The following is a 27505-nucleotide window of genomic DNA, read 5'->3' as shown; positions in this document are numbered from 1 at the left end:
GATAGTGATTTTGTATGATTTAATGCTTTAAAATTATAAGAAATGCTATAAAATTAGTAAATAACACAATGTACTACTATACTACTGTTGTGGTACAACTATGACTACTGTAATAAATGGTTCAAGTTGATTTAAGTTCTTAATCAGTATTACAATAATTGTTGAGGCAACATTCCTGGTTATGTTTTTGCCAAATTATTTGTGTAGTCAAATTTATAAAGCCAAACTAAATTATGACTTTGGAAAATGTTGTTATTTCCCTGTTATTTGAAAAGTGAATACTCAAGATAGCATTTGACATGGTAGAGGAAACAAACCTTCCAGGGCACCTTCCTGCTTATGTGTCTAAGTATAGACAGATATCTTTTTCCTGAGTGCACACACAAAGACCATGCCTATATGCAGCTGGAATGCCTGGTACACAGGAAGTTTGGAAGTGTTGAATTCAGCCCATCAGCACAACTGCTCAAAGCATACAGCATGTTTACTGCTCAGCACATTAGATCTTTGTTTAGATGTAGTGTTCAGTTGTTCTTATTTTATTTTTTAGGAATAAAATATAACAGGCTGTTATAGGAAAAGAATCAATGCAGAGATAAAGCAGAGTTATGATTACCCCACAAAAAAGTTGATTATTTTCCAATAACAACATGTCCCAAAGTGTTTTACTCCTCTTATATGACACTTAATTGTTAAGTACAAGTTTTATATTTATTCAATAATGGCATACCACGCTATTAACTTTTAAGCAGCCGTTTCTTCACCAGTCTTTTTGTCTCTTTTTGTTCTTAACAAAGAACAGAGCTTGGCAAAACCGAATATGGAAATCTTCAGTCCATTTCCTTGCCAGAAAATGCTACAAAGTACTGACTAGCAAAAGTTAGACTCATAAATGTTCACTATCCACTGTTGCTGTTGTTAAAATACATTTTGAATTTTTACATTTTATACATTTTATCATTAAACTTATACAACATTCAAGAGTTTATTGTCCTGTGTACAGAAAACAATCTTTAACACAATGCAACTCTTATAATTGTGAATTATCTTCCATATTATTCCCTGGTAATGAGTTTTTGCTTTATAGAAATGAATATAATGTATTAGAAGGTGCATATTAATAGAAACCTGCAATATGAATTAGAGCCAGCACTATTGTCAGATTGGTGTTCTTCTATATGTATAAATGTAAAATTAATGTTGAAACAATAATGTATAAACATTTGAGAAGTCAAGTGGAAAGTTGAATTAAAAGGCCCTCAGGATCACAAATACTAGCGATATAGAAGTTAGGGGATATCCCTGCTGTATCAAACAATTGTTTAAATCGAACAGTTGAAACACTTTGGGTCTTTTCTGGAAATTAGTTGCCGTCTATTTGTGGTTATGTCTACTGGACACCAATAAAGACCAATAGAACATAGATCATGTAGTTTACATGTTCCATTAAGACATCATCAAGCAGAATCCAATAAGTTTCTACAATAGTTTCCTTTGTTAGATGATAATTATTTAATGATGGATAAAAACAATATGTAATGAAGACAATTTGGTAATGGTTAACAGCTGGTGGTTGATAATGTATTTGCAGTGGAAACCAATTGTCCAAAACATAGCCACACATAGCACATTCATTCAACACTGTAAACGTTTACGGTGAAAAAGCTGGCAGCTGTGGTTGCCAGAAATCTACCGTGAAATAATACGGTTAAACTTTACATTGTAAAAAGTTGACTGCACTTAAATTGGCCAACGGCCATTTATTTATTAACTAACTGCAGAGTAACTGCCTTTCTATAAAGCAACATACAGCATAAAATTAATATTTCTCTGTCTATTTTTTTTTACAATTTGCTTTCGTCAATTAAACTTAAAATACATTTCATAGTGTGTTTTTTTTATTTCACACATTTAAACCCTTTAATCTCACAGCACAATCCTCAGTTTTAAAAGAGCAATTATGTATCCACACAACAGTGTTGAAGTAACACTGAAGCAGTGATGAAGTTTAATTAGATAATAAAGTGACTAATTAAATGACGATTGAACTTCGACGAACACCTGTGAACGAGCAGGATCACTGACGGGAACAGAAACAAGAGCAGAGAAACACAACTTACAGCCAAAGCTGAAAGATGAAATCAATTAACACATTAAATCTCTCAACACTTCAGCAGAAGATGATTTAACAACCCTGAAAACAGCATTACCAGCTTCACTTATGAAAAGCTCTAATTGAGATTTTAGGTGTTTGCGTGTAATTTCATTTAAAATCACCATAATGGAGATCAGTGTTTGCTTAAGTGTTGCTTTATTTGTAGTGTTTGGAGCTCAGCTCAGTTTGATCGAATCACATAAAAAAAAAAAAGCTAAATTAGGAGAACAGTGGATAATTTAATCATGCTGCAATGCATGTTGGTTATTTTGTACTAGTTTGTCACCCAACATGCATTGCAGCATTAGAGTTTGTTAATAATCACCATTCTTGAGTTTCATGTTCTGATTCTTGATGTCTGTGTCTAAATGGTGCTCTAGCTCTAAAGGTTTTGTGCATAAAATATTTTTCATTTTTTTCATATTTCTTAATTGTTTGTCAATTTACCTTGAAGTCATATTACAGTGGAACCCGCTTATCTCGACCTCGGTTAACTCGGCTGGGGGGAATCCGCGGTGCGCTTTGGCCAGTCGCCACGGCTTGCTCATCAGGGACAAATTCACACCATTCACCATCACTGTTGATTTGTGTAAAGCTGCTTTGAGACAATGTCTGTTGTGAAAAGCGCTATACAAATAAACTTGACTTGACTTGACTTTGGGAAGAAAAGAGCAGCCGTTGAGAGAGTGCCGGTGGGAAGGCACGTACCGGGATACACATGAGCGATAACAACGACCGCCGTGAACCAACATATACCAACAATAACGGACAGTGAGAGTGTGGAAGTTTAAATAGGAGCTGGTGATGATGCTAAACGAGCACCATATGTGCGCGTTTGAAGCCGGGAGCTTTAGAGAAAGCGCCTGAGAAAGCACCTGACACGCTGAAGGGGGCCGAAGGGGGCGTGGCAGGTGGATTCCTGACAGATAAACATGTACTGTATGTATTTTTATAGCATGCCTTCATCAAACAAATCGCGGCAACGCTGTTGTGTAAAAAAAAACATTCAAAAACATGTGCATGCACATTCTCATTTATTAACGCAGATCATGTACATAAAGAAATTTCAAGCATGTTAATTTATTGCCGCCATTTTGATTTTCGTTTATCTCGATCATCGGTTATCTCGATGCTTTTTGGCGACCCCCTAGGACATCGACATAACCGGGTTCCACTGTACTATAAAAAATAAAGCTTGAAATATATTAGAAACCACCCATATAAAACACAAGTTCATTAGATGATTACTATATTATCATGAATTGTAAACCAAAACCACCAAATTACAATTTTGCTTGATGTTTCTTGTTATAACAAATGTGCTTTACAAACATAGTTACAACACCCAGATTAAAACAAAGGTTAAAGAGTCAAGGGTTACAAGCCCAACTAAAGATCTGATCTCAAAAATGGTGAGGTCAAACGAAACAATTTCAAGAAAATATAAACCCCTGTTAAGTCTCAAAGAATGCTTTGTAGAAATTTGACAGAAATAGTTAATCTATAATAAGTGAAGCTGGTAATGGTGTTTTTGGATTTGTTTAATCATCCTGTTTTAATTCAGTTGATTTCAACTGAGGCTGTAACTGTATGTAGTTTTCTTTTTTGTTCTTTACTTTAGTGATTTTACTTGTTAACAGCAGTGTTCATCAGGGTCTGAATTTACGCATCTTCCATTCATTCTGTCAAGTGGACTATAGTAGTAAACTAATGTGAGAAATAGTGCTATCAACGCAATAATGCAAAAAGTATTAAATTTACTTGTATTTACATCAACAGTATTTAACTGTTAAATTAACAGTAATTTCATGTTTCATAATTTACAGGATTTTAGTCACTATTATACATTCTCTCACAGTTAAAACTAAGAACATTTTCTTACAGTGTACTAAAAGAACAGAGGCCACCTCAGTACATAGTGGTAAATCTGGCCAGACTTTACGATCGGATTTGACCGTAAATCTTAAAAAAAAGAATGGTAATACTTAAACATCTTTGAAAAGCTTTTCCAGCCAAACTCATGCTTGGTCCTGTTATTACCTAGTGTCAAATCATCATCATATTTAATACATAATTACTGTCCTTAGTGTGATTTGCAGTGATGAATCTGACACAGTGTATGTCTTAGATGTAGTATTTTGATACAGTGCTGTAAAACTAGTGTGTTGTCCTTTCACTGGGTTCAGATTACCGAGTGAACATCAGTGGAGACCATTCATTTTTATAAGTCGCTCTGGATAAGGTCGTTTGCCAAATGCCGTAAAATGTAAATGTAAAGTGTAAATTCACATTCCACTACTCAGAGTTATGATGACAGCTGACACAGAATCAGCTGCTGGAGGGAATACTGTACTTCTATAACATTATACAAGACCTCTGGTGTAAGGTTCATGTTTATCCTAAGTATTAAAGCCAGAATACCTCTGGATGAAATTACCATCCGTGCTTCTCCTTGGCACAGTCAGATTCCAAGTGAGTCTTTGGTCTCTTTATGTCACTCTGTATCTCACTCAGCATCTCCCCCACCCCTCTCTCTATCTCTCTCTCTCTCTCTCTCTCTCTCTCTCTCTCTCTCTCTCTCTTTATCTCTCACTTGCTATTTCACTTAACAATTACAGACTTTCAGCAGCCCCTCATACATCCCTTTCTCTTCATACAACCCTATGGCAGATGACAGGTCTCACAGCTGTAAAAACATGTACTGGCCCCCACCCTATAAGAAAACCCCTTCCTGTTGTGTGTGTGTGTGTGTGTGTGTGTGTGTGTGTGTGTGTGTGTGTGTGTGTGTGTGTGTTTTCCTCACCTTTAATATGACCTGCATTCACACATGCAGCCCCAAATCAGCCCAACCCTGGAAACCAAACATTATAGTTATCAGAATATCAGTGATTCTATTCCAACAAACCAAGTTCAGATGGACAAATTAGGGAACACAGCATATTTGTAGTGATATGAAAGCATTCATTTGTTTCATCCATGATGTCTTAAAGATTTTATCTAGTGATATGGAGCTGTTTCTTTTCATATTTTCAGTTTGGCTTGCTTTATACAAAGCCCTGTGATTCCACAATCTCATATTACTCTGCACTGATCATTAATTTTACACACACACACACACACACACACACACACACACACACACACACACACACACACACACTCACAATAATTATTTTTCATATATCATATAAATACATTTTATTATTTTATGTCAACACAGTTGCTTCAGATCTAATTATACACCCCTATTGTCTTGTTTATTAAAATCATGCATTTTCGTTTAAGGGTTGATCTGTTTTTGCTTTAACGTGTCTCAAGGCAATGATTGATGCCTTAGAGAGGCTTTTGTGATATGCTCTTGTAATTGAGAATAGCAAATTTATGGAATGGGGAATATCTGAAAATCATGTAGGCATCCTGTGATTGCTGATCAGAGATTTCTTTTTTATCAATACAAATAAAGGCTTAATGATTAATGCTTAATGCTTTTTCTTTCCAGCTTGGGTGTAACCGTATGTCTTACATATTATTGAAGCATCTTTATTCTGATTAAACACTGTGGGGAAATGTTCCCGGATGCTGTGTAAATCATTAATGAAAAGATTATGAATGATGCTGAAATTGTTTTCCATACCCAGTTTCTGAGAGTGGAGAAATCTCAGAGGTTACTTCAGATCAATACGCACATGGTTAGCTGATCCTGCAGAGGAGGTCTTACCAGGGTTCATTGTGGAGACAAATCTCTCCAATATGATGTCATCGTTCATACTTGTACAGGCCAGCTGCTATAGAGTCTGTCCAGATGTGCAGTTTTTTTTTTTTTTATGACATTTTATGTTAAATAAGCATGTGTTCTTTATGTTTTTCAAGTCTTCATGCAAGCAAACAGTCTAAAATGATACACATAAATATGTTTCACTGCAAATATTATATAGGTTTAGACAGAAATTGTATATTCATTTAGTTTCCAAAAGTTTATTCAAATTCCAAACTTACATCAACACAAGTTCTGCAGTTTATAAGAATTGGAGTACACAGAGAACAGACCTAAACCAGTGAAATATTAACAAAAGGAGGGTGAATTAAATAAAAAGAACAGAACACTAATAGTAATGGCTGCCATGGTACAATATTTGCTAGCATTTTGCCTATTGCTATGGGATTCTACAGTATGTACACATTAAGTCAACTGCTCGGCTGCTTGGCAATTAACAATCAATGATTGCATCATAAAACAACAAGAGATGTAGGACAGGTTTCAGGAAAGACACTATAGCTAAACAACTACACAATTCCAGAGATATTACAAAAGAGTATAAGACAAATATACAGTTCCGAAGTGTCTCCTGGTCCATTGTAAAGGTCACATTCATCAATCACCCATACAGAAAACCCCGGTTGTTTTACATGGTTTTGAAGTCCGATGTGATCTGTGTTTTGCCGTGATGAAAAGGAGTTTGTGATAATTGATATCCAATAAAGTCCAGCACCAAACAATGCTGTGCTGTACAATCACATTAACTCTCCAAGTCATTACATTGTCACATTGTTTTATAAACTATGCTGGGCAGTACTGTTAACATGGGCACACATGCTTATATCAACACAATGAAATATCGTATCACTCATAATAATAGTTCACATATGACATCTGAAACCTCAGAAATACAACTCACACATCTAGAAAAAAAAAAGCACCAGCAAACAGCCTGCCACATGTTTCATTTTTGATCATTTCATTTTTAACTGAGCCAAGATAAAGCCTGCTCTTGGATTATGAGCCATTGGGAGGGTAAAGAAACTTCTACAGTGGGACACAAACAGGGACAAGCTCTGACCAAAACTGTTTAGAAGTCAGCAATCAATACTGAAAGACACACACCAATGGCCAGTCAACATCAGCTCAGACAGCCACTGCACTTTCACACTTCACATTATTATAGACATTATTTTATAATATTTAAACTGTTGCTTTTTTTATTTACCCAAACAACTAGATTTTTGTAACTTTGTTTAATGTAGAATTAACCAACTAATTATTCTTAATAGGTTTGATTGTGTGTGAGGAGGGCTATGGATATGATCAGATTACAAGATAAGAAACTGGGGTGGGTTTCCCAAGAACAATACATTTTAGTAAATAACGGACACCTTTAATAAGGGTTTACGCCAGATTGTAAGAAAAAAATAAATAAAGCATTATTTAAACCTTTTTTCAGTGTACACAAGAACAAATGTGTACATTGATTCCACACAAATGAAATTTGTTATGTCAGCACTAACTCATTTCTTACAGTTGTTGATTCATTGTGGATTGATTTACATGAACACAATTTGAAATGCTTTGTTTGGTGTTGTATAGCTAACATGATTAATAAAAATCAATGTACAATCTCACAGAGCCACCGAAGCTGTGGTTTGCCCCTTTTAGGGCTCAGGATTGACCAATTCTCCCAACAGCACAGATTCTAATTAAGCAAGTTTAGATTAAGCTAGTAGATCACAGTCACTTTATAAAACTTTGTATATAAATCAGCAGCCACTGCATTTATTTTTTATTTTATTTTGGTTGAAGTTTTTGCAAGCTCTCAATATAAGAGTATTAACAAATTGTTGAATGTAAAAAATGAATAGGTCAGATTTTCTTATACATTTTTTGAACAAAGAGGAAAATGTTCATTATAATGAGTTTCAGTAAATGCTTATTAAGCAAAGTCCAGTCTTATGAAAGAGATAAAGTACTTAGCGCTACAAACGTTCCGGGAAACCCACCCTGGTCATCATGTCCTTAAGAGCTATTTCCAAATGAGATTTTTTAATACCTGTCACCACCATAATTTGTACAATAACCTTCTTTATGTATTAACTGTATTAAAACAGACAGAGGAAAAGGGAGCCTATGCATTTGTTTAGTCAGTTCCCTCATGTTTGTAGGCCTGGGATGGAGAACTCAGAGCCTGTGTAGCTGAGATGGCCTCTCACAGCTCTGTGTCAGCTTTGGTGGTTGAGTGACCATTAGTGGCACCAGGAGGATTTTGGTTCTTCGCAGCCTCTAGGGACTCGCCATTCTGGCTTGGCTTCTCAGGGCTCTCAGGTGGGTTCAGAGGAGCCACAGACACCAGAGTGTTGCCCTGGTTCTCCTCATCAGCCATGCATCTCTCTTCTGCCTGGAAGAAAAAAGATACAAGCACTGGATAAAGAATAATTTCTCCACTTGCACTATATCCCATAATAATTAGCTATATAGTCAAGTAAATGTATTGTCGCCACTCACTTAACTGCTTTTACATGAAGCAAACATTTTTAGAAATATAATTTTTCCAGCAGTTTTATTAATCAGAAGAAACACTTGCAGCTTAATTTCTTTAGTTCTTTAGCTTAATATATATATATATATATAATTTTTTTATTATTATTATTATTATTATTATTCTTCTTTCGGCTGCTCCCATTAGGGGTCGCCACAGCGGATCATCCGTCTCCATACCACCCTGTCCTCTACATCTGCCTCTTTTACACCAACTACCTGCATGTCTTCCCTCACCACATCCATGAACCTCCTTCTTGGCCTTCCTCTTTTCCTCCTACCTGGTGGCTCCATCCTCAGCATTCTTCTACCAATATAATTCATGTCCCTCCTCTGCACATGTCCAAACCATCTCAATCTCGCCTCCCTCACCTTGTCACCAAAACATCCTACATCGCTGTCCCTCTAATAAACTCATTTCTAATCTTATCCATCCTCGTCACTCCCAATGAAAACCTCAACATCTTCAGCTCTGCTACCTCCAGCTCCACCTCCTGTCTTTTACTCAATGCCACTGTCTCTAATCCATACAACATTGCAGGTCTCACCACAGTCCTATAAACTTTCCCTTTCATTTTGCAGATACCCTACTATCACAAATCACTCCTGTCACTCTTCTCCACCACTCCACCCTGCCTGCACTCTTTTCTTCACTTCTCTAACACACTCTCCATTACTTTGCACTGTTGACCCCAGGTACCTGAATTCCTCCACCTTCTGAAGCTCTTCTCCTGCAACCGCACCACTCCACTGCCCTCCCTCTCATTCACACACATGTACTCTGTCTTACTCCTACTGAGTTTCATTCCCCTTCTCTCCAGCGCATATCTCCACCTCTCCAGGCTCTTCTCAACCTGCTCCCTACTCTCACAACAAATCACAATATCATCCGCAAACATCATAGTCCAGGAGACTCCTGTCTGACCTCGTCCGTCAACCTGTCCATCACCACTGCAAACAGGAAAGGGCTCAGGGCCGATCCTTGATGCAGTCCAACCTTCACCCTAAACCAGTCTGTCGTACCTACTGCACACTTCACTGCTGTCACACTTTCCTCATACATGTCCTGCACCACCCTCACATACTTCTCTGACACACCTGACTTCCTCATACAATACCACAACTCCTCTCTTGGCACCCTGTCGAGGCTTTCTCTAAATCCACAAATACACAATGCAATTCCTTCTGTCCTTCTCTATACTTCTCCATCAACATTCTCAAAGCAAATAAGGCATCTGTGGTGCTCTTCCTCGGCATGAAACCATACTGTTGCTCACAGATGGTCACCTCTTCTCTCAACCTGGCTTCCACTACTCTTTCCCATAACTTCATGGTGTGACTGATCAACTTAATTCCCCTGTAGTTACTGCAGGTCTGCACATCTCCTTTATGCTTAAAGATCGGTACCAGCACACTCTTCTCCATTCCTCAGGCATCTTCTCACCTTCCAAAATCCTGTTAAACAATCTGGTCAAAAACTCACTGCCATCTCTCCTAAACATCTCACGCTTCTACGGTATGTCATCTGGTCCAACCGACTTTCCACTCTTCATCCTCTTAATCGCTGCTCTCACTTCCTCCTTACTAATCCTATCTACATCCTGCTTCACCAACTCCACATCATCCAACCTTCTCTCTCTGATTTTCCTCATTCATCAGCTGCTCAAAATACTCCCTCCACCTTCTCAACACACTCTCCTCACTAGTCAACACATTTCCTCTCCATCCTTTACTGCTCTAACTTGCAGTACATCCTTTCCAGCTCGGTCCCTCTGCCTGGCCAATCTGTATAAATCCTTTTCTCCTTCCTTAGTGTCCAACCTCTCATACAGCTCCTCATATGCCTTTTCCTTGGCTTTCGCCACATCCTCTTAACCTGCTGCCGCATCTCCTTGTACTCCTGCCTACTTTTCTCATCACTCTGTCTATCCCACTTCTGTTTTGCCAACCTCTTTCTCCTTATGCTCTCCTGCACTTCCTCATTCCACCACCACGTCTCCTTGTCTTCCTTTCTATTTCCAGATGTCACACCAAGTACTTTTCTAGCTGCCTCCCTCATCACTCCTGCAGTAGTTGCCCAATCATCCAACACCTCCTTAACACCACTGAGCCTCTCTCTGACCTCTTCCCTGAACCTCACACTACACTCTTCCTCCTTCAGTTTCCACCATCTTATTCTTCTTTCAGTCCTCACTCTCCTCTTCTTCTTCACCTCCAAAACCATCCTACAGACCACCATCCGATGCTGTCTAGCTACACTGTCCCCTGCCAACACCTTACAGTCTCCAATCTCCTTCAGGTTGCATCTCCTGCATAGCACATAGTCCACCTGTGTGCACCTTCCTCCACTCTTATCGTCACCCTATGATCCTCCTTCTTCTTAAAATAAGTGTTCACCACTGCCATTTCCATCCTTTTAGCAAAATCTACCACCATCTGCCCTTCCACATTCCTCTCCTTAAAACCATACCTACCCATCACCTCCTCGTCACCTCTGTTCCCTTCACCTACATGCCCATTAAAGTCTGCCCCAATCACCAATCGTTCTTTCCTAGGTACACCATCTACCACTTCATCCAATTCACTCCAGAATCTTTCCTTCTCCTCCATCTCACAGCCAACTTGTGGAGCATAGGCACTGATGACATTTATCATCATCCCTTCAACTTCCACCTTCACGATCATCACCCTATCAGAAACTCTCTTCACCTCCACTACACTCTTACTGTACTCTTCCTTCAGAATCACCCCTACACCATTTCTCTTTCCATCCACACCATGATAAAACAGTTTAAATCCACCTCCAATGTTCCTGGCCTTACTCCTTTCCACTTGGTCTCCTGAACACACAGCATATCTACCTTTCTCCTCTCCATCATATCAGCTATCTCTCTCCCTTTCCCCGTCATAGTACCGACATTTAAAGTACCAACCCTAACCTCCACTCTCCTGCACTGCTCCTTTCCCTGCCGTCTCTGTAGACGTCTTCCTCCTCTCCTTCTCCTCCTTCGGCCAACAGTAGCCCAATTTCCACCGGTACCCTGTCGGCTAACGATACCTGTGGCGGTCGTTGTTAACCCGGGCCTCGACCGATCCGGTATGAAATTCTCATTTGTGATCCGCATATTTGATTTGGCACGTTTTACGCTGGATGCCCTTCCTAACGCAACCCTCCCCATTTACCCGGGCTTGGGACCGGCACTAAGAATGCACTGACTTGTGCCTCCCTAATGGCTGGGTTTTATTATTATTATTATTATTTATTTTAATTTTTTTTGAGTTGTCAAAATGAGCAAATATGTCTAATTATCACAATTTCTTTCAATCAATGACTGACCACACTTGACTGTATATTGTAATGAGTTTGTGATTGTGTGTGATTTGTACTTACTAGTTTCATGCCTTTTGCCTTTGAGTGACAGTGGTACTTCCGTAAATATAGTCCAATCAGGATAGCAGCTAAGATTAACCCGCACACCAGTAGGGGTACAAACACAGAGTTTCGATCAGACTGAGTCGGACTCTCAGCTGCAGTCTGTTCACAAAATGACAAATGAATTAGCTACAGACATTTATAGGAGTTATAGGAACTGACTTACAAATAGATTTATGTGTAAATTGTTAGTATGTGCCTTTTTGTGATGTGATTTTTTTGGTATTAATAAAAATTATACACATTTGAATAAATATTTGGATCTTACTCGAGTGTGTGTAAATTTATGTATAAGAAAACTATATTTAGCAGATGCCCTTATCTAGATAAGCATGTAAAAATGCTTTGGAGTCTTTATCAAAAACAAATGAGAGTGACAGAACATGAGAATAAGTGTGGAATTTATTAAGAAGAAATTATTTATTTAGCTTTTAGAATAAAATGTAAAGTGATGAACTTGTTGAAACTTGTTGGCATTGTGTTTTTATAATAATTGTGTCCTAATTTCTGTAGTTTTAAAAGAAAGTAATTAAAAACTACTGTAGGCAGTATCACTTGGTTTGAAAAGTCAATTTTAGACTCTCCAAAAAACACATTTAGATTGTTAAGGATCTTCCTGTCATTTGATTTATAACCACATTTTTATGTGCCTTTCAAAATTACATTAAATATATAAAAGGACAATAGTATACATCATCTCAAAATATCAACAACCATAAAAAAACAACCAGCAAATACACATGGCAGCAGACTATCCGAATAAAGTGTTAAAATATCCTAATGTGTAAGAATTATCAAAGCAGTGTGTTTAAATTGGCATTAATGCCACTTCAAATACAAACACCACCATGTCTGAAGAGGTTGTCTGAAGCATTTAAGATTCAGACCCACCCCCCCTGTAGGCAGATTATTAATTTCTCCCTTTTTGTCCTACTTCTTTTCTTTCATTTGCAAAATTATGATAAAAAAAAATTTGGACGAGAAAACAGCAACAGTAAATCTATTTTTGACACATATTTCCTTAGTCAAAGGGTGGGACAGAGCATACTACAGTTCACCCTCGTTCTCTACCTAATAAACTACAGTTTAGTAGGTTTTTTGTAAGCATTTAAGACTTGCCTAGCATTGCTTAGTACATATCCAAAATTGCACAATACGCATATATTCGTGTTTACTGTACATATAATGAAACGATAATGAATAGTTTTATTTTTGTTTTATTTAATCATTCTATAAAATATTGTACACATGTTTTAGAGTCTCTGAAATCTCTATGACTTTAACATAACATTTAGTTATCTCTTAATCAATAATATAAAATGCTGAAGTAAAGGGTCTCTAAAATTCAACCAGTAGTCCAATTCATCCCAAATGTGTTGAGGTCAGAGCTCAATAGAAGGCCACTTAAGATCTTCCATTTTAACCCATGTTTTGGCAATATTCACGGACCTTGCTTTGTGCAATGAGCTTTGTTAAGTAAGAACAACTTACAACTTTGTGTTAACAGTTTGGAGAAGAAACACATATGACTACAAATATCAGGTGTTCTAATAATTTTGTATATAGTGTATATAAAGAAATATACACTATTCCTATCATAATAACCCTCTTTTGTCCTATTTATTGTCCTATCCAATGATTATTACCATTGTATGTGAAACAGTCTGTCCAATCATAATTTTAATGTTGGTCTGTCTGTAATGTGGTTCTTAGTTGGGGAATGTAATATGAGATACAATAACAGAAATCAGTTTTTTTTTCGTTTAGCAAGCAGGTGCTGCATTTCATATGGAAAGCCTCTGCTATTGCTAAATAATGATGTCTGTTTGGCTTTTGAAAAAGTAAGAGGAAAGACCTTTCAAATAAATAAATAAATAAATAAATAACACGCTGATTGAATATTTAAAATCTGCCACATCAATTGGACTCAATGTGAAGTTTTAACATATTATAAGGTATAGTATATCCACTTGTATATATAAAAAAAAAAAAATGTGTTTTACAGATTCCACATCTTACTCCCTACCCTTCACTTCACTTCCTGTGCCTTGGTGGTCACAACCCAAGGCCACTGGCAGTGGAAGCAACTGTTCATTCACTATCTAAACTGTTGTGCAATAAGATAATTTATTGTTGGCATAAAGTGACAAGTGGAACAGGATCTCCGTAGTCTGACAGCATACGCTAAATCACCCCAAACCGACTTTGCCCACACATTCATCTTTCCTAACTGAAGCTTCCTTCCCCGGCAATGTGCAATGATATAGATAGAGACTATTTCATTTGAAAACAACCTATGTTTACATCCATTTTAAGCTTGTAAAAGATTAAACAATTCATCAACTTCCCATTGCCTCACACTATCCTGTTGCTGTTGAAGAAAAGTAACATATTTTAGCTACGTATGTTCTAAAGTCTTAATGCTTTAAAGTGCTTATTAATAGATTACTGCATGTATTAAAAAAATAAAGCAAGGGCAATATAAGCATGTAACCTTACAATTATTTCAGTCCAACAAAAAGCCATTATTTTTGAAGTAACTGTTAATTGCATTGTATTGTGCAATATTGTGTAGTAGATTTTGGTTGCTATTAAAAACATGTTTCTAGATCATTGCTTTAGAAGAAATAAGGAATACACTATAGAAGATAATTCATGTTGGTTTCCATCTGGTCAGTACTACCCTGAAGTGATTTATTTTTGTATAAGTGCATGGAATCAAAATACTTTACTGATATTACAACTTCTTAATTCAGTAAGGAGCAGTTGCACTTGGCGATTTTTCATACATTTACATTACATTACATGCTTATTTAAGGAAGGCAATGACAGACATCTCTATGTGGTCACATAGTGCACTACAAATGTTCTACAATGCAATTAAACAAAAAACAAAGACTAAGGAATTAACTCTGAAGACTGTTTAATAACTGCAGTGGCAAGTTCTCACTAACAATAGTTCTTAGTTAGTAAAAATTACAATGTGTTAATGAATAATTCTCATTTGTTGTTGCTTAATTCCTTCATAACTATCTTTGAGTAGTTAAACTAAATAGTTAAAGTGCTACAAACCAAGTTATAGGCAACATGGGTGGAAACTGCAGCTTCTGAGAAAAACCCATTGTAAAAATGTGAGCATACATTGTTTTTGTGTAATTGATTAAAGTTATTCTCACATTTAGTGAATGTAACAATCACTCACCTTTTGTTTATTATTGTTATCTTCTGTTTCCAAGACATTGCTTTTGTGGTTTGTCAGAAAATCTTTTGGGGTTGTTTGATTCCATGTCTGTGTTTTGTTTGTCTGTGTGGTGTGAGTTATCATGGATGAACTTGTATTTAGGTCTGTAGAGGAAGTCTGCCCAGGATCTTGGAATGTAAAAAAGATAAAGTGATTAAATGAATCATATGAATCATCAGAAATTATTGCTAAATCATCACCAAATTTCAGTAATAGTCACCAGCTTAATGTATTCTCTCAAAACAAAACTACTTTGTGTAGGCTTTTTTAAATGGACAATTTTCTACACAATATTGACAAATTATTTATACTAGATTATATATAGTCTTATTGATTATATTTATAATCATGTTCAATATGCATAGACTAAAACACTGAAATTAGATGAACACGGGAAAAGACCTGGAATATGTTAATGAAAAGTGATTTGTTTAGCTGCATTCTTACCTGTTGTGGAATTCACAACAATACCACTACTAGTTAAGATGTTTGGGAGGGTCGTAGTGGGAATTGGAGTGTTGTTTAGCGAGATGCTTGAATTGATTATCTCTGGATGTGGTGATGAATAGTCATTCTGCCCCTGGCAAACTACACAAAAATTGTTGAAAATGAAAAGTTAAAAACAAAATGGATTTTCCAGTAAAGAATGTAAATTCAATACTAAATAGTGGAGCATTGTTGTGAACACACATGATAGAATAGCTATTATTACACATTTAAAAATAATGTATCAATATTTCAGAATGTTTCTAAATATTTATGACTTTTCTAATCTCTGGTATTCAGACGTAATACTGTCTTTTCAGGCAATGTACTGAATTTCTTCTGTTAATTAAGGTTTATTAAGAGAAAGGCACAACTTTTGATTATCATAAGATCAGACCTTAATCTACTATATTTATTTTCATAAGGACAATCCACTTGCAAAAATCTTCTTTACCATATAGTTTGGTGCTACAGTGTCACTGTGTTTACTGTTACTATGTTTACTGTTTCTTTGTCTTATGTTGTCCTATGATGTAGCACCTTAATCCTGGCTAAACGTTGTTTTGTTACAATATTTACTGCACTATATATGGTTGGAATGACAATAAAAGTTACTGTTGTTACTCTGTGAAGATATAGACGTTGTTTTTAATGCAGGTATTCTTGCTGGTAAAAAGTTGTATCATATTGCTGTGTCAGAACTCTCTCTTATAAGACATTAAAGGATTTTTCCTCATCCCTTACAAACTTATAAATCAAACTCAGAACACAGAAACAATTGCAAAGCATCTGCAAACAAAGCAAAGTAACGAGCTGTGGCCCCCTAGAGTTTCTTTTACAAGGGTGCCATGTTTACTTTTTGGCTGATGTGAAAGAAAACTTGTGGCATGCTTTTATTTTTTCAAGAACCATCAGTAATCTGTAAACTAACAGTTTCATCATGACCCAGGGAAATCAATGTTAGCCAGAAAAGGTCACAACCTTTAGCTTTGCCGCACTCAAAATCTCCCTTCAGGCAAAATGTGTGAAATTGTGCTTCAGCTCAAGCTGCAAAAGGGTCAAATGAAAGCCTATTGTCTAGAAAATCCAGACAATCATTAACTGTTGGAACATTGGCATTGGATAACTTAAGAATTTCTTAAAAATTAAATTTTCATTAAACAATGAACAGTTGTGCAGATTATCCTGTTTCTTTGTGATGTATTTGTAGAATAAGACCTTTTAACAAAAGTATAATATTGTAAATTTAAAACTCTTTCCAGTTCTGAAATGAGAACATAAACTTTATATAATAAAATAAGCAGTGATCTGTTTTCATTGATGAAGGAGGCCTAGATATTATTACAATAAATGGCACAAATGCAACATTTAACATTGTCTATACATTTCATCCAAAGATTTTTGCTAAAAACCTATAGATACTATTATGTATTTATTATTTATTATTATGTATTTATCAGCAGGTCACATGCAGTGCTGATACTGAGCTTTCTAAAAGGAAAAGCTTTGCTAAAGCAATTCCTGATGGCATTCCCTGATCCTCAAAATCATTGCCATCTAAGCTTTAGAATGCTGACTAGGACACATGCTGGGTGGCTTGCCTTATTCTTATTAAAATTGGAGAACACGGTGGCATACCACATCTTTCTAGCTGGAAAATCTCTACTTAGAGAATCAGTTTGCGTTAAATGGATATATCAACCAAACCATATATTAACTGCCCGATCCATTTTTAAAAAGTTTGTGTGAAAATCCTGAAACAATGTGCTCCTTGTATACAATTGTGGCTCCAGTCTGGCATCCAGTTAAAGATAACTCATGGAAAAATCACACTGTGTCATACTGGCAGAGCTGGACCTAATTGCTGCTGTTCATAACACAGCACACTAACTCATGTTAAGCTAGAAGCTGGCATGTTTATTGAAGCTATAACTTTTAAAAAGAATGCTTACACTCTTGCAAAGCCTCTGACAAATAAGTGAGTGCTTCTGTTACACCATAAATGCACAGCATGCTTGTCACTTTCAGAGTATAATGTGATTCATCAAAAGTCATTAGCAACTCCACATCAGGACATCATAAAAACATATGGCAGCATATAATTTATTACAAATTTGCCAAGAAAAGAAACACAAAGGGTCCTTGGGTTTGGGGTCACTAAGAACTGGCATAATACCTTTAAAGTGGTTTCGCTGAATTTTCTGGATCTGAACTGGAAAGGTGAACAATATTACTGTAAAAGATCTTTCCTGTGCCTAACATGGTACAGTGGATTCACATACCCTGGTGACTATGAGGGCTAGAGGACCTTATTAATGTCATTTCCACACTTATCAAATTATTTAGTGCGCACTGTTTCACTGTGGATAGGGCATCCTGGAAAAAAGCACTCACATTGGGATAATGTATTTTCAGCTATCTTTCACTATAAGGGAAGAAATACATTTATACATTTACATTTGCATTTAATTTGGCACACAACATACATAATATTGGTCATTTAAACGGCTAAAAAATCTAACTAAAAGCCTTTCCAATTTGTTTGTCTTTATGTTCTTTAAATTAAATGTAAGCTAGCTGTGGTTGTCAGGAATATGACCCTGGACTACTTTCCATCAGCCACTATACCATCACATGACAGTCACATGTCACTAATCACTAATAATTTTTCCTTGTCATGCTTGATTAGCACATGTCTAGCACTTTGTCTAAACTTGTGTCACAATATAACCAGGAATGTCACCACAAGATCAGGTTTCTAATTAAGGATAACTTTTTGTTTTCAAACACTGCATAAACTGATCTTCTGATGTTTAAATTTAGCTATCATACTAGAACAATTAGTTAAAAGCATTGTTCAATGTGTGACTCTTTGAGACCCAAAGAGCCTCACTGTTCTTCAGAAACCACGAGAGAAACCACGAGAGATGTAACGTCTAAATGTGTTTTCCAGATTAGAAACAGCACATGGAGGAGGCAGTGAAAAATATACTCGTTCCACCCATTTTCTTTCATATCGTGTCTCAAGACAGGGGGAGGTCCCTTGAAAGGACTGAAACTTTTCCCAGGAATTTACAAAAATCCCAGAGGAATTTAAAATGATGTCAGATATAAACCAGACCAAGTAGCCAACAAAATGAAGACTACTCTGATTAAATTATTTAATTAGATTTTGAAAATATTTAAACCACAGCATCTTATAGTAGGCATTCTACAGATATTATTAAATATAATAATATTATTTATTATATTTATATAGTTATCAAAAAGTCAAAGGGGGCTTCTGATTGTAGAATCATTTATAAGAAGCAAAAATCAGATCTTACAAAAATGTATTAATTGAAAGAATTATATGATTGTAATTGTCTCATTTCCTCTCTCTCTCTCTCTCTCTCTCTCTCTCTCTCTCTCTCTCTCTCTCTCTCTCTCATGAAATGGCTATGATTTGCTTCTAATCATTATCCCTCACTACATTCCATGCCTGCTTTAGTGTCCAGTTTCAATGGTCTAATTAAGAAAGCCAAAAAAAACAAATGACCTATGCCATGAAATAATTAAAGGCCATAGTGAGGCAATTATTAGGAAGACTAGTCTTGTAATCAGTCCTCTGTTTCACTAAGGGAGAACTAAACATGTGGCATCTGGCAGGGAGGGGTTTATTCTTCACTATGGCAGATGTGGAGGTCTCCATGGAACCTTTTCTCCTCCTTGTGTACTCTGCGCTAAAATCCCAGTCTTGGCCCTAATCCTGGAGCTCACACAGCTGCTCCACCCATGATCTGAGAATGAACATCAGCTTTCCACATCCTTGCTGTCAACCCTTACTTCCAGATGTTTGTTTAGCAGTCCAGCACTTCCTTTTGTCCCATCAGGAACCGTTGTTTTAAAATGGCGGCTCAAATTCCGCAAAGAAAGGGTTACATTTATCTTCGTTTACTTTTTTTCCGAAATGTTAGGCACACATTTCATTGGTTATTCGAGTGAGATGGCTATTTATATACCTGGACAGGCTAACTGCTAAGGTATGGAGTCTAAATGTTTTTTAACAAAATAAAACCAGTGCAAAGGAATTAAATTACCATCAGTTGAGGAATTTTATCTAAGTCCCTTGAGTCCTTAAACAAGCTATGACATCAATGTTTTTACGTATGCTTAGCCTTGGCCATGTAGGAATGAACTAAGGCACTCCCCATATTCCAACAAACCCTTCTAAATTTAACCACACATTGCACTGTGTTAAAATCTTTACAGAGCACATTCAGTTAATCATATTTAAACATGCATTTTTTAGCACATTCAGATGGTTAAGATATGTTAGGCCAAATACCAGGTTTCCTGTATGCATCTAGGATGAAATGCGTTTTTACGTGTTTTTTAATGTGCTCATGTTCTCATTCAAATAATTCAACGTTGTACCTCAATCTCTTTATCTATGTAGGACCCTATTTATAACCCAGATATGAGTTTGCTCTTGGTTGGAATACTAGCTACAACCCCCAACCACCCCATCCCGCACTCATGTGTATGGATTGTATCCAAGTCTTTGTTCTTTTAAACATATATACAGCTTCATCCAAGCATTGGATATCTATATGTTTGGTTCACTGCAAATTGATCCTGCACAATGTTTGTGGAGAAAGACATAGCAGACAGTTTGTGGGGCATCAAGAAAAAGTTTTTCTTCTTTTACAAAAGAAAACTGTGATGGGGGTTTGCACCCTTCCTCTATTTGGCTAACCATAACAAATCCCCAGAGATCTTTTAAAATGGCGGTTATGGGGAAAAGCAGGCATGAGAAAGCCCTGGTACTCTAAGCCGCAGGAAAAGGATGCAATCTTATGTTTTCAATTAGGGAACATTAGATCAAATAGCCCCAGTTTTGTTTGTTCACCATTAACTACCTGGGGCAATTACTGCAGGCCTTAAGAGCCTTTGTGCATTTATGCCCCATGCAAACATGGTGCATGGTTGTAAAATTGTTTAGTAAGCACTCTTTTTTTAAAGCATAATGCAGTTATTTGGAAGAAAGATAAATCAAATATGATCACAATATCTAACAAACAAACACACACACATATACGTATATGTATATAAGTATATATGTGTGTGTTATGTGTGTGTGTGTGTGTGTGTGTGTGTGTGTGTGTGTGTGTGATTAGTATATTCCTGTGTTACCTTAAAATTTCTCAATAATGAAAATAACTTCTTGTTACATAAGCTATTTGTAATGGTTTTGGATTAGAGTCTTTAACCTAAACTTCCATAGCGGTAAGAGTACAGGATTTGATGTGAGCACTAGACTCAGATTGCTTGTTATTTTTTCCATTGCTAGCAGAGCTGCATGTATCTTTGGGCTAATTACGCCCTAATGTTTTGACTTAGGTCTTTGGATGTGCATGTTGCCAGAGTTCCTCATTCGAAATAAATGTGCACTGTTGGGAGCAAGCATGTGTTCCATTAAACGCCTAGCAACTGTAAAATTGTATCACTGTGCCAACAAAAAAGGGAACAAAGGATTACGAGAGCAGCAATTACTGAGTCAGAAGAAATTAATACACACGCATGTTTCCTCTTACAACCACATGCTGTTGTTTTGTACAAACAGAAATTAATGATATGGCCACTTGGTAATATATGTACCCTTGTTAGCTTTAAATCTATAGCAAATGATGTATCAGTACTGTCAATTACGTAATGTTGTTGAATATAGGGTGTGGTAATGTTTGTTTTTGTATAAAAAAAAAATCTCCTTATAAGTGATAATAAGTCAGAGGCCACACAATGGCACAGTTGGTAAAGATGCTGCTTAATAGCTCTGGGGTCCTCAATTCAATCCTTTGATTCCTTTGAGCTTTAGTTACTGTTGGTGTAGAGTTTTGTCTACATGGGTTTCATTTAGTCAATAAAACATGACAATACGTCGACTGTTAACTCAGATTTATTGTACCAACATTTACTGGATAGGATCAAGATCCATCCACAACCATACAGCGATTAGTGGAGGTGAATAAATAAATTCATTTATAATTATGTCTGATTGTGTGATCAATCACCTCACATCAGTAATTACTCAATATCTATATTTATCAGGATTCTTGAGATAAAACACACCCATAAAACCCAAGAGGGTCCCCTAATGTACTTCTTTTTTACATAACTATTCCACATTTTAAAATATGTTATGCTAAATGTATTTTTGCCAGAACGGTTTGAGACTGCACAAATGAATAGCTGAAGGCCATGAGAAAGTGAATGGCAATTTTTGGCTCGTATTTAAGTTGGCTGGGGACTTGACTGACTGTCAGAGAGAATGTTCCAGATGCGAGGCAGAATGATATGGGGCTGCATAATGATCACACTGTTCCTCATGGGATGGTTCTTGTGTAAAAATTTGCCATCTGTCTTGGTTTTATTACAGAAAGGTGAAACAATATTGTACATAGACACTGGCAGCCAAAGACTTCCCTATCATTTGTGCCTTTTGTGCAGCAAAAAGCTTGTGAAGCTGCCCTTCACTGAATAGCTGAACTGTGTTAGTGGGACCTATAAAAATGTCAGTTAGGGCCAATCTATATTTTTGATGATGCTATGCTGGCTAATAAACTTCAGGAAAGCTGGTTTGCATGGGTGTGGATTAAATGCTGTTTTTCTACACCCTGGCCCAGCTGTTGCCAAGGGTGCTGTGTGTGTAACTGGAGCACTGGACTAGACTTTCTCCTCATGTGTTGCGATAACAACATTAGCAATGGAAACATGCTACTTCCTGATCACACTGGGTGTGGATACGATCTTCAGAAGCCGACTAAGACAAAATAACAAGCAAACCACAACTAAGTATACACATAAATAGACAAATTAATGTATCCAAACAAAATTAAATAACATACACTTTCTCGCTTTAACCCTGACCCCACAATAATGAGAAAACAGGTTTCAATGGAAATGCATTAACTCCCTATTATTATTTCTAATGTAAATATTTACAAGTGTTCTATATGCTGATTCTATACAAAGAAAGTCAAATTGAATAATTTCAAAAAAATGCAAACCTAAAAACAGACAGATGGTCATTTGCAAACACATACAAAACCAGGAAGTGACACACCCCACAGGCAAGACAATGCAGTGTGAATGTTGGTAGGTAGTATGGCAAATCAATTTAAAAGGTGAAAGCCTATGCCTGATGTCAAGCTTTCCTTTAAAATAATTCCACAAGAACGCCTCTGCCAGCTGACTGAAAAATTCAGATTCAGGCTCGAATCCAGATGATGAGAAAATTAACTGAAAGTGTCTTGATAGAAGGGTGAAAAGAATTTAATTTGTTTACACATTCTGCCTACACATTTATGATCACCCCATTTTCTTCTCTCATTCTTTTGCGGTACTAACAGCTGAGAGTTAATGAATTTAATCTCTTTAATGTAGGTTTTTAAGATGTAAAACTGTCCAAGGAATAGTAAAACTGCCTTCTCCACATATTTATTAATATTTTATTAGCTAATTCGGTTACTCTTCCAGTTACAGCTGATTGTCCAATCTTCTTTTGCCACCATCTTTATGATATAAACTGTGATGAACCTTACTTCTCTTTTGACCTTCTGAAAATTCCATGACCTTTCGGTGTTTCACTGTAAAGTGAATATTGACTACCTCCAAGCAGAATCCGTCACATTAGTGTCAATTGCACGCCAGTGTCAACAAAGTAACACACCGGTGTGAATGATTATAGACCGTGTTTCAGGCGAGGGAGGGGCAGCCGAACATTTATGTGAAGGTAATGAATTGGTAAACTTCTTTAGCCTAAAACTTTTTATTAATTTTATTGCTGTAGAATTGAGCAATTTCAAGCATTGTGAAGGATGCAAAAAGACTTCATCTTGAAGAATTCTGTACCTGAAAACTTTAAATGGAATCATATGGGTGACTGAAGCCAAACTCCAAAAGAAGAGACAGATTGTGGAATTTTATTTCCTTTTCAATATAAGAAATCCAATTAATGCATGCCTTGTATGTGGTATTGTGCTGCTCCAACCTACTGCTGTGTTTCCATGAACATAAATTTGCCAAGTCTACTTTCCTGTAAAGGCTACATCATGCTGCCACTAAGTTTTAAAGAAGTTATTCTGAATAATTTGGGCCTTCACATGTAGAACAGCATCCAAGTCAGACCTCACCCTGCAATTACCAGAAGCACTGCTAGTTCTACTGCGCTCACCTTTAGTAGAAATGGGAATAGTAGGAGAGTCTGGAAGCGACCCCACGCACCACAAAACTAAACGAAATGATGAAGTCACTTTCAAGCGTTTTAATTCTTTAAATCAACAGACATGCAGCCACTTGCTCTGTTACAAAACAAACACAAAACCTCATCAATCACAGTCACTGGTAAAGTAAACACTCATTTCCTTTGGATGAGCATGAAGTAAACACAGGAAAGACTGCATCCTTAGTGTGAAAAAAAAAAAGACAAGAAGGTTTCTTTTTGAAATGGCTTTATAATAAGCAAAGAAAATGGACTGCCTACTGTCTTCTATATTTTCATTATGCACACACACACACACACACACACACACACACACACACACACACACACACACACACACACCTTTTTCTACACACGCCTGCCAGGCTCCACCCAGTCCACGAGTAGCATAAACGGCATAATTAGGTTCAACGGCAAGTTTCCACTTTCAGCCAGCCGTCTTTGTTTTAACTTCCCGCTACTTTTTTAAACCAGCCTACTCCAGTTATACATACCCCAGCTACTTCTTCTATCTAACAAAACATACCTTTGATATCAGTATATAAAGTATAAGACCATTATAGTATAATTAAATCATTCTTATGGGTTAAATAATAATAATAATAATAATAATAATAATAATAATAATTTTATCTGACTTTCAGTCTTCTAATCATTTTTGTTAACATGAATTAATTGAATGGTTCTAAAACTAATATAGCTCTAACACTATTTTAGTAGTACTAACAATGGCTCTAAAATTAAAACTAACAGGCTCAGATTATAACTTTAAGCAACAAAAGAAAATATCTTGATGAGAAATAGCTCCAAAAGAGAAAAATGTTTTCATAGTAATTAATGAAGATTGAAGTTTGTGTACTTACTGTTGAACAGCAGAACATAGAAGACTAAAGTTAAAGCCATCCTTCTGCACATCTCATTCATTCTCCTCATGGCCATCCTTTTTGTGAGCATGCTGCAGTGTGCTCGTCTGTGAGAGAGCGTACGTTAGTGAGTACGGGCAGAGAGCTTTGGGGTTTCCTGTGACTCAATATGTTCTGCACAGGACACACTGGCAGGATAAAGCATGGTTTGTGCTCTGCTGGTTTTATATGGCCCCACCACTACCCCCTTTCCCTTTCCCTCTCCCTCTCTCTCTCTCTCTCTCTCTCTCTCTCTCTCTCAATCTCTCTCTCTCTCACACTCATGCTCCACACCCATTTTCTCACTGGCTTGTGTAAGTGCTCCCCGTCCCATGTCTCTGTAAATAAGCCTGGCCACCACCTTATATTTTAAGATTTGAGAGTAAGGAAACAAAAGAGAGGCATGACTGTAAGTGTATTTGCTGTTAGAATGTAGGGTATCCCCCCCCCCATTTGTTGCTAGTTTTAAATTTCTGCATGACTCATTAGATTATATCATTATACACTTATTATTGCCATAATATCTCACCAGACTTTAAAACTGCAGGAATCTTAAACGCACTTACGAAAGAAAATTAGACAATATTTTTAATTTAAGTTTCAATTTCAAGGTAGTTTCTGAACTTGATGGTTTACATACAATAATTAAAAAGTATCAGTAGAAATTAATGGAGGAAACAAGACTCTAAGTAGAAAAGAAAAGAAAAGAAAAGAAAAGAAAAGAAAAGAAAAGTAAAGAAAAGAAAAGAAAAGAAAAGAAAAGAACAGTTAAATACAAGCTGACAGTAAGAATATAAATGTATAGATTACAATAATTATGCACAATGAAATAAAACTAATATACACTAAAATACAGTAACATTTCAACAACTCCTTTTTTTTTCCTTCTTTTTTTTTTTTTTTACCTGACATCTTTCTGGTCCTTTTATTGCATTTTAATAGAGGCACCTGGTCAAAGAAGCATGAGCTTTCTGAAATCTCTCTCATAATATCTACATAGCCGAGAGGCTTGCAGATATCTAAACTGCATTGTGATGTCTTTCAACATAATTCTTCATCTTTTACCTTCCAACACAAGAATGCAAACATGCAACATGTGTATTCCAATTAGTCACCATAAAACTCTATTTGTTTCTCCCAACACAGGATAGTGAGTTTTCACACAAAGCAGTGTGTGTTTGTGTTGGGGTCACAGCTGAGAGAGCATCTGGAAACAGGGCTGTGCTTTATGTTTTCTTGGGGACCACTCACAAATTGGCTTGTTAAACAGTTTGGCCAGATGGGTGCAATGGGAGCCCACAGCAGAACACACAAGTGTCTCACAAGACTCATTTTTTAAAATTCATTTTGTTAAAAAAGGGCACAATACTCAGATCCTCTTACCCATGAGAAAGCCAACTCGTAAGCACAAACTGACACATGCACAAATGTATTCACACTAATTTTTATGCTTGCTTCCTGCCCATCAAATCCAGTAGTGACATTTTAATGACTGCAGTGGGTTCTGTCATTAAATCCTCACATTAAGAAAAGTAATGCCCATTACAATTTGTACAAAATATTTCAGAGCCTTTAAAGTGGGCTGGATGAGGCAACTTCAATTTGAGGAACATTTTAAAGACCAATAGAGAACAAGTTTTCCATATTAGACTTTTTTTTTAACCAACTACACCCTTTATATTAACTGTTATATCTACCATAAAGACAAAGAAGAAAACGTTTTGTCAAAATTTTGCCAAATCATTGAGGATGAGCAATATAACACTCTAATGAGCTTAATGCTAGTTTTGTGGCAGAATATTCTTAATATCTGGTTAAATATGAACAGTGTTGTTGCAATTATTAAACAATGTATGGATGATTTAATGAAGATATATTTAATGCTATTGCTGTGATAGTAAAGAATCAGGTGGAATTATGTGATGTTTTCACGAGATTTTGCGTTCATTAAACAAGATAATACTTACCTCATAGTTTATTGAGTTTGTTGCATCAAGGGTTCAACCAAGGGAAGGAACATATTCCTCTTGCTATTATGAAGAACCTCTTACAAAAAAGGTTCATGATATCAGTCTTCGATGGTGCTCTTGAAGCATAAACACTAAGAAGAGTGACATTTTGACTTAAAGCGATACCATGGAGCTTTTCACCTATTCCGACTGAAGTCTTGGGGAAGAAAGAAAGGCTGCTCTTTATTATTAATCTTACCCCATGCTAATGATAATGATCACATAATAGAAAAACAATCCTGCAGTAGAGTGTCACTTCTGATTGAGGAATCTCAATCTAAAAAACATTCTAGAAGTTTTGGTAGCATTTCAGATTGGGAAAGGCTTTTGCATTCCATGTAACCTGGTATAAAGGGGAACATTTTCTTGTTCTGACTTTCTATTTATGATTTTATTTGATTAATTTATATTTATTTATTAAATTCAGAATTGTTAAATTACTTGTATTATACTTTCGAACTGTTTGTTCTGCTGTAATGGAATAGAATGTCGCAATAGGTATGGTGTCCTACAGCAGTGGTCCCCAACCCCCCGGCCGTGGACCGCCACTGGTCCGTGGGTCAATTGGTACCGCACAATTGGCCCCACAGAAAGAATACATAACTTACATTATTTCCGTTTTATTTATTATCTGATTCTGAACGATGTTTTATTTTGGAAAATTACCGGATTCTCTCCACCACATCTGTCTATGACTCACTCTTGATAC

At 36.5% G+C, this 27505-nt stretch overlaps 1 protein-coding gene across 1 annotated transcript; it reads right to left on the bottom strand.

The window, feature by feature from the left end:
* Positions 1 to 6114: 6114 nt before the first annotated feature.
* On the bottom strand, positions 6115 to 24960 carry si:dkey-261h17.1. Its single transcript, XM_046870050.1, has 5 exons — positions 24749 to 24960; positions 15584 to 15724; positions 15098 to 15264; positions 11854 to 11997; positions 6115 to 8322 (listed from the first exon to the last, which is right to left on the bottom strand). Exons 1-5 carry the CDS (start codon positions 24837 to 24839, stop codon positions 8134 to 8136), a joined length of 732 nt encoding a protein of 243 aa, XP_046726006.1. The 5' UTR covers positions 24840 to 24960; the 3' UTR covers positions 6115 to 8133.
* Between the last annotated feature and the right edge of the window lie 2545 nt (positions 24961 to 27505).

The sequence above is a fragment of the Silurus meridionalis genome, chromosome 16 (assembly GCF_014805685.1).
Source record: "Silurus meridionalis isolate SWU-2019-XX chromosome 16, ASM1480568v1, whole genome shotgun sequence".
NCBI classification, from domain to species: Eukaryota; Metazoa; Chordata; class Actinopteri; order Siluriformes; family Siluridae; genus Silurus; species Silurus meridionalis.
The sequence above is the reverse complement of the archived record's forward strand: the minus strand, read 5'-3'. Positions and strand labels throughout refer to the sequence as shown.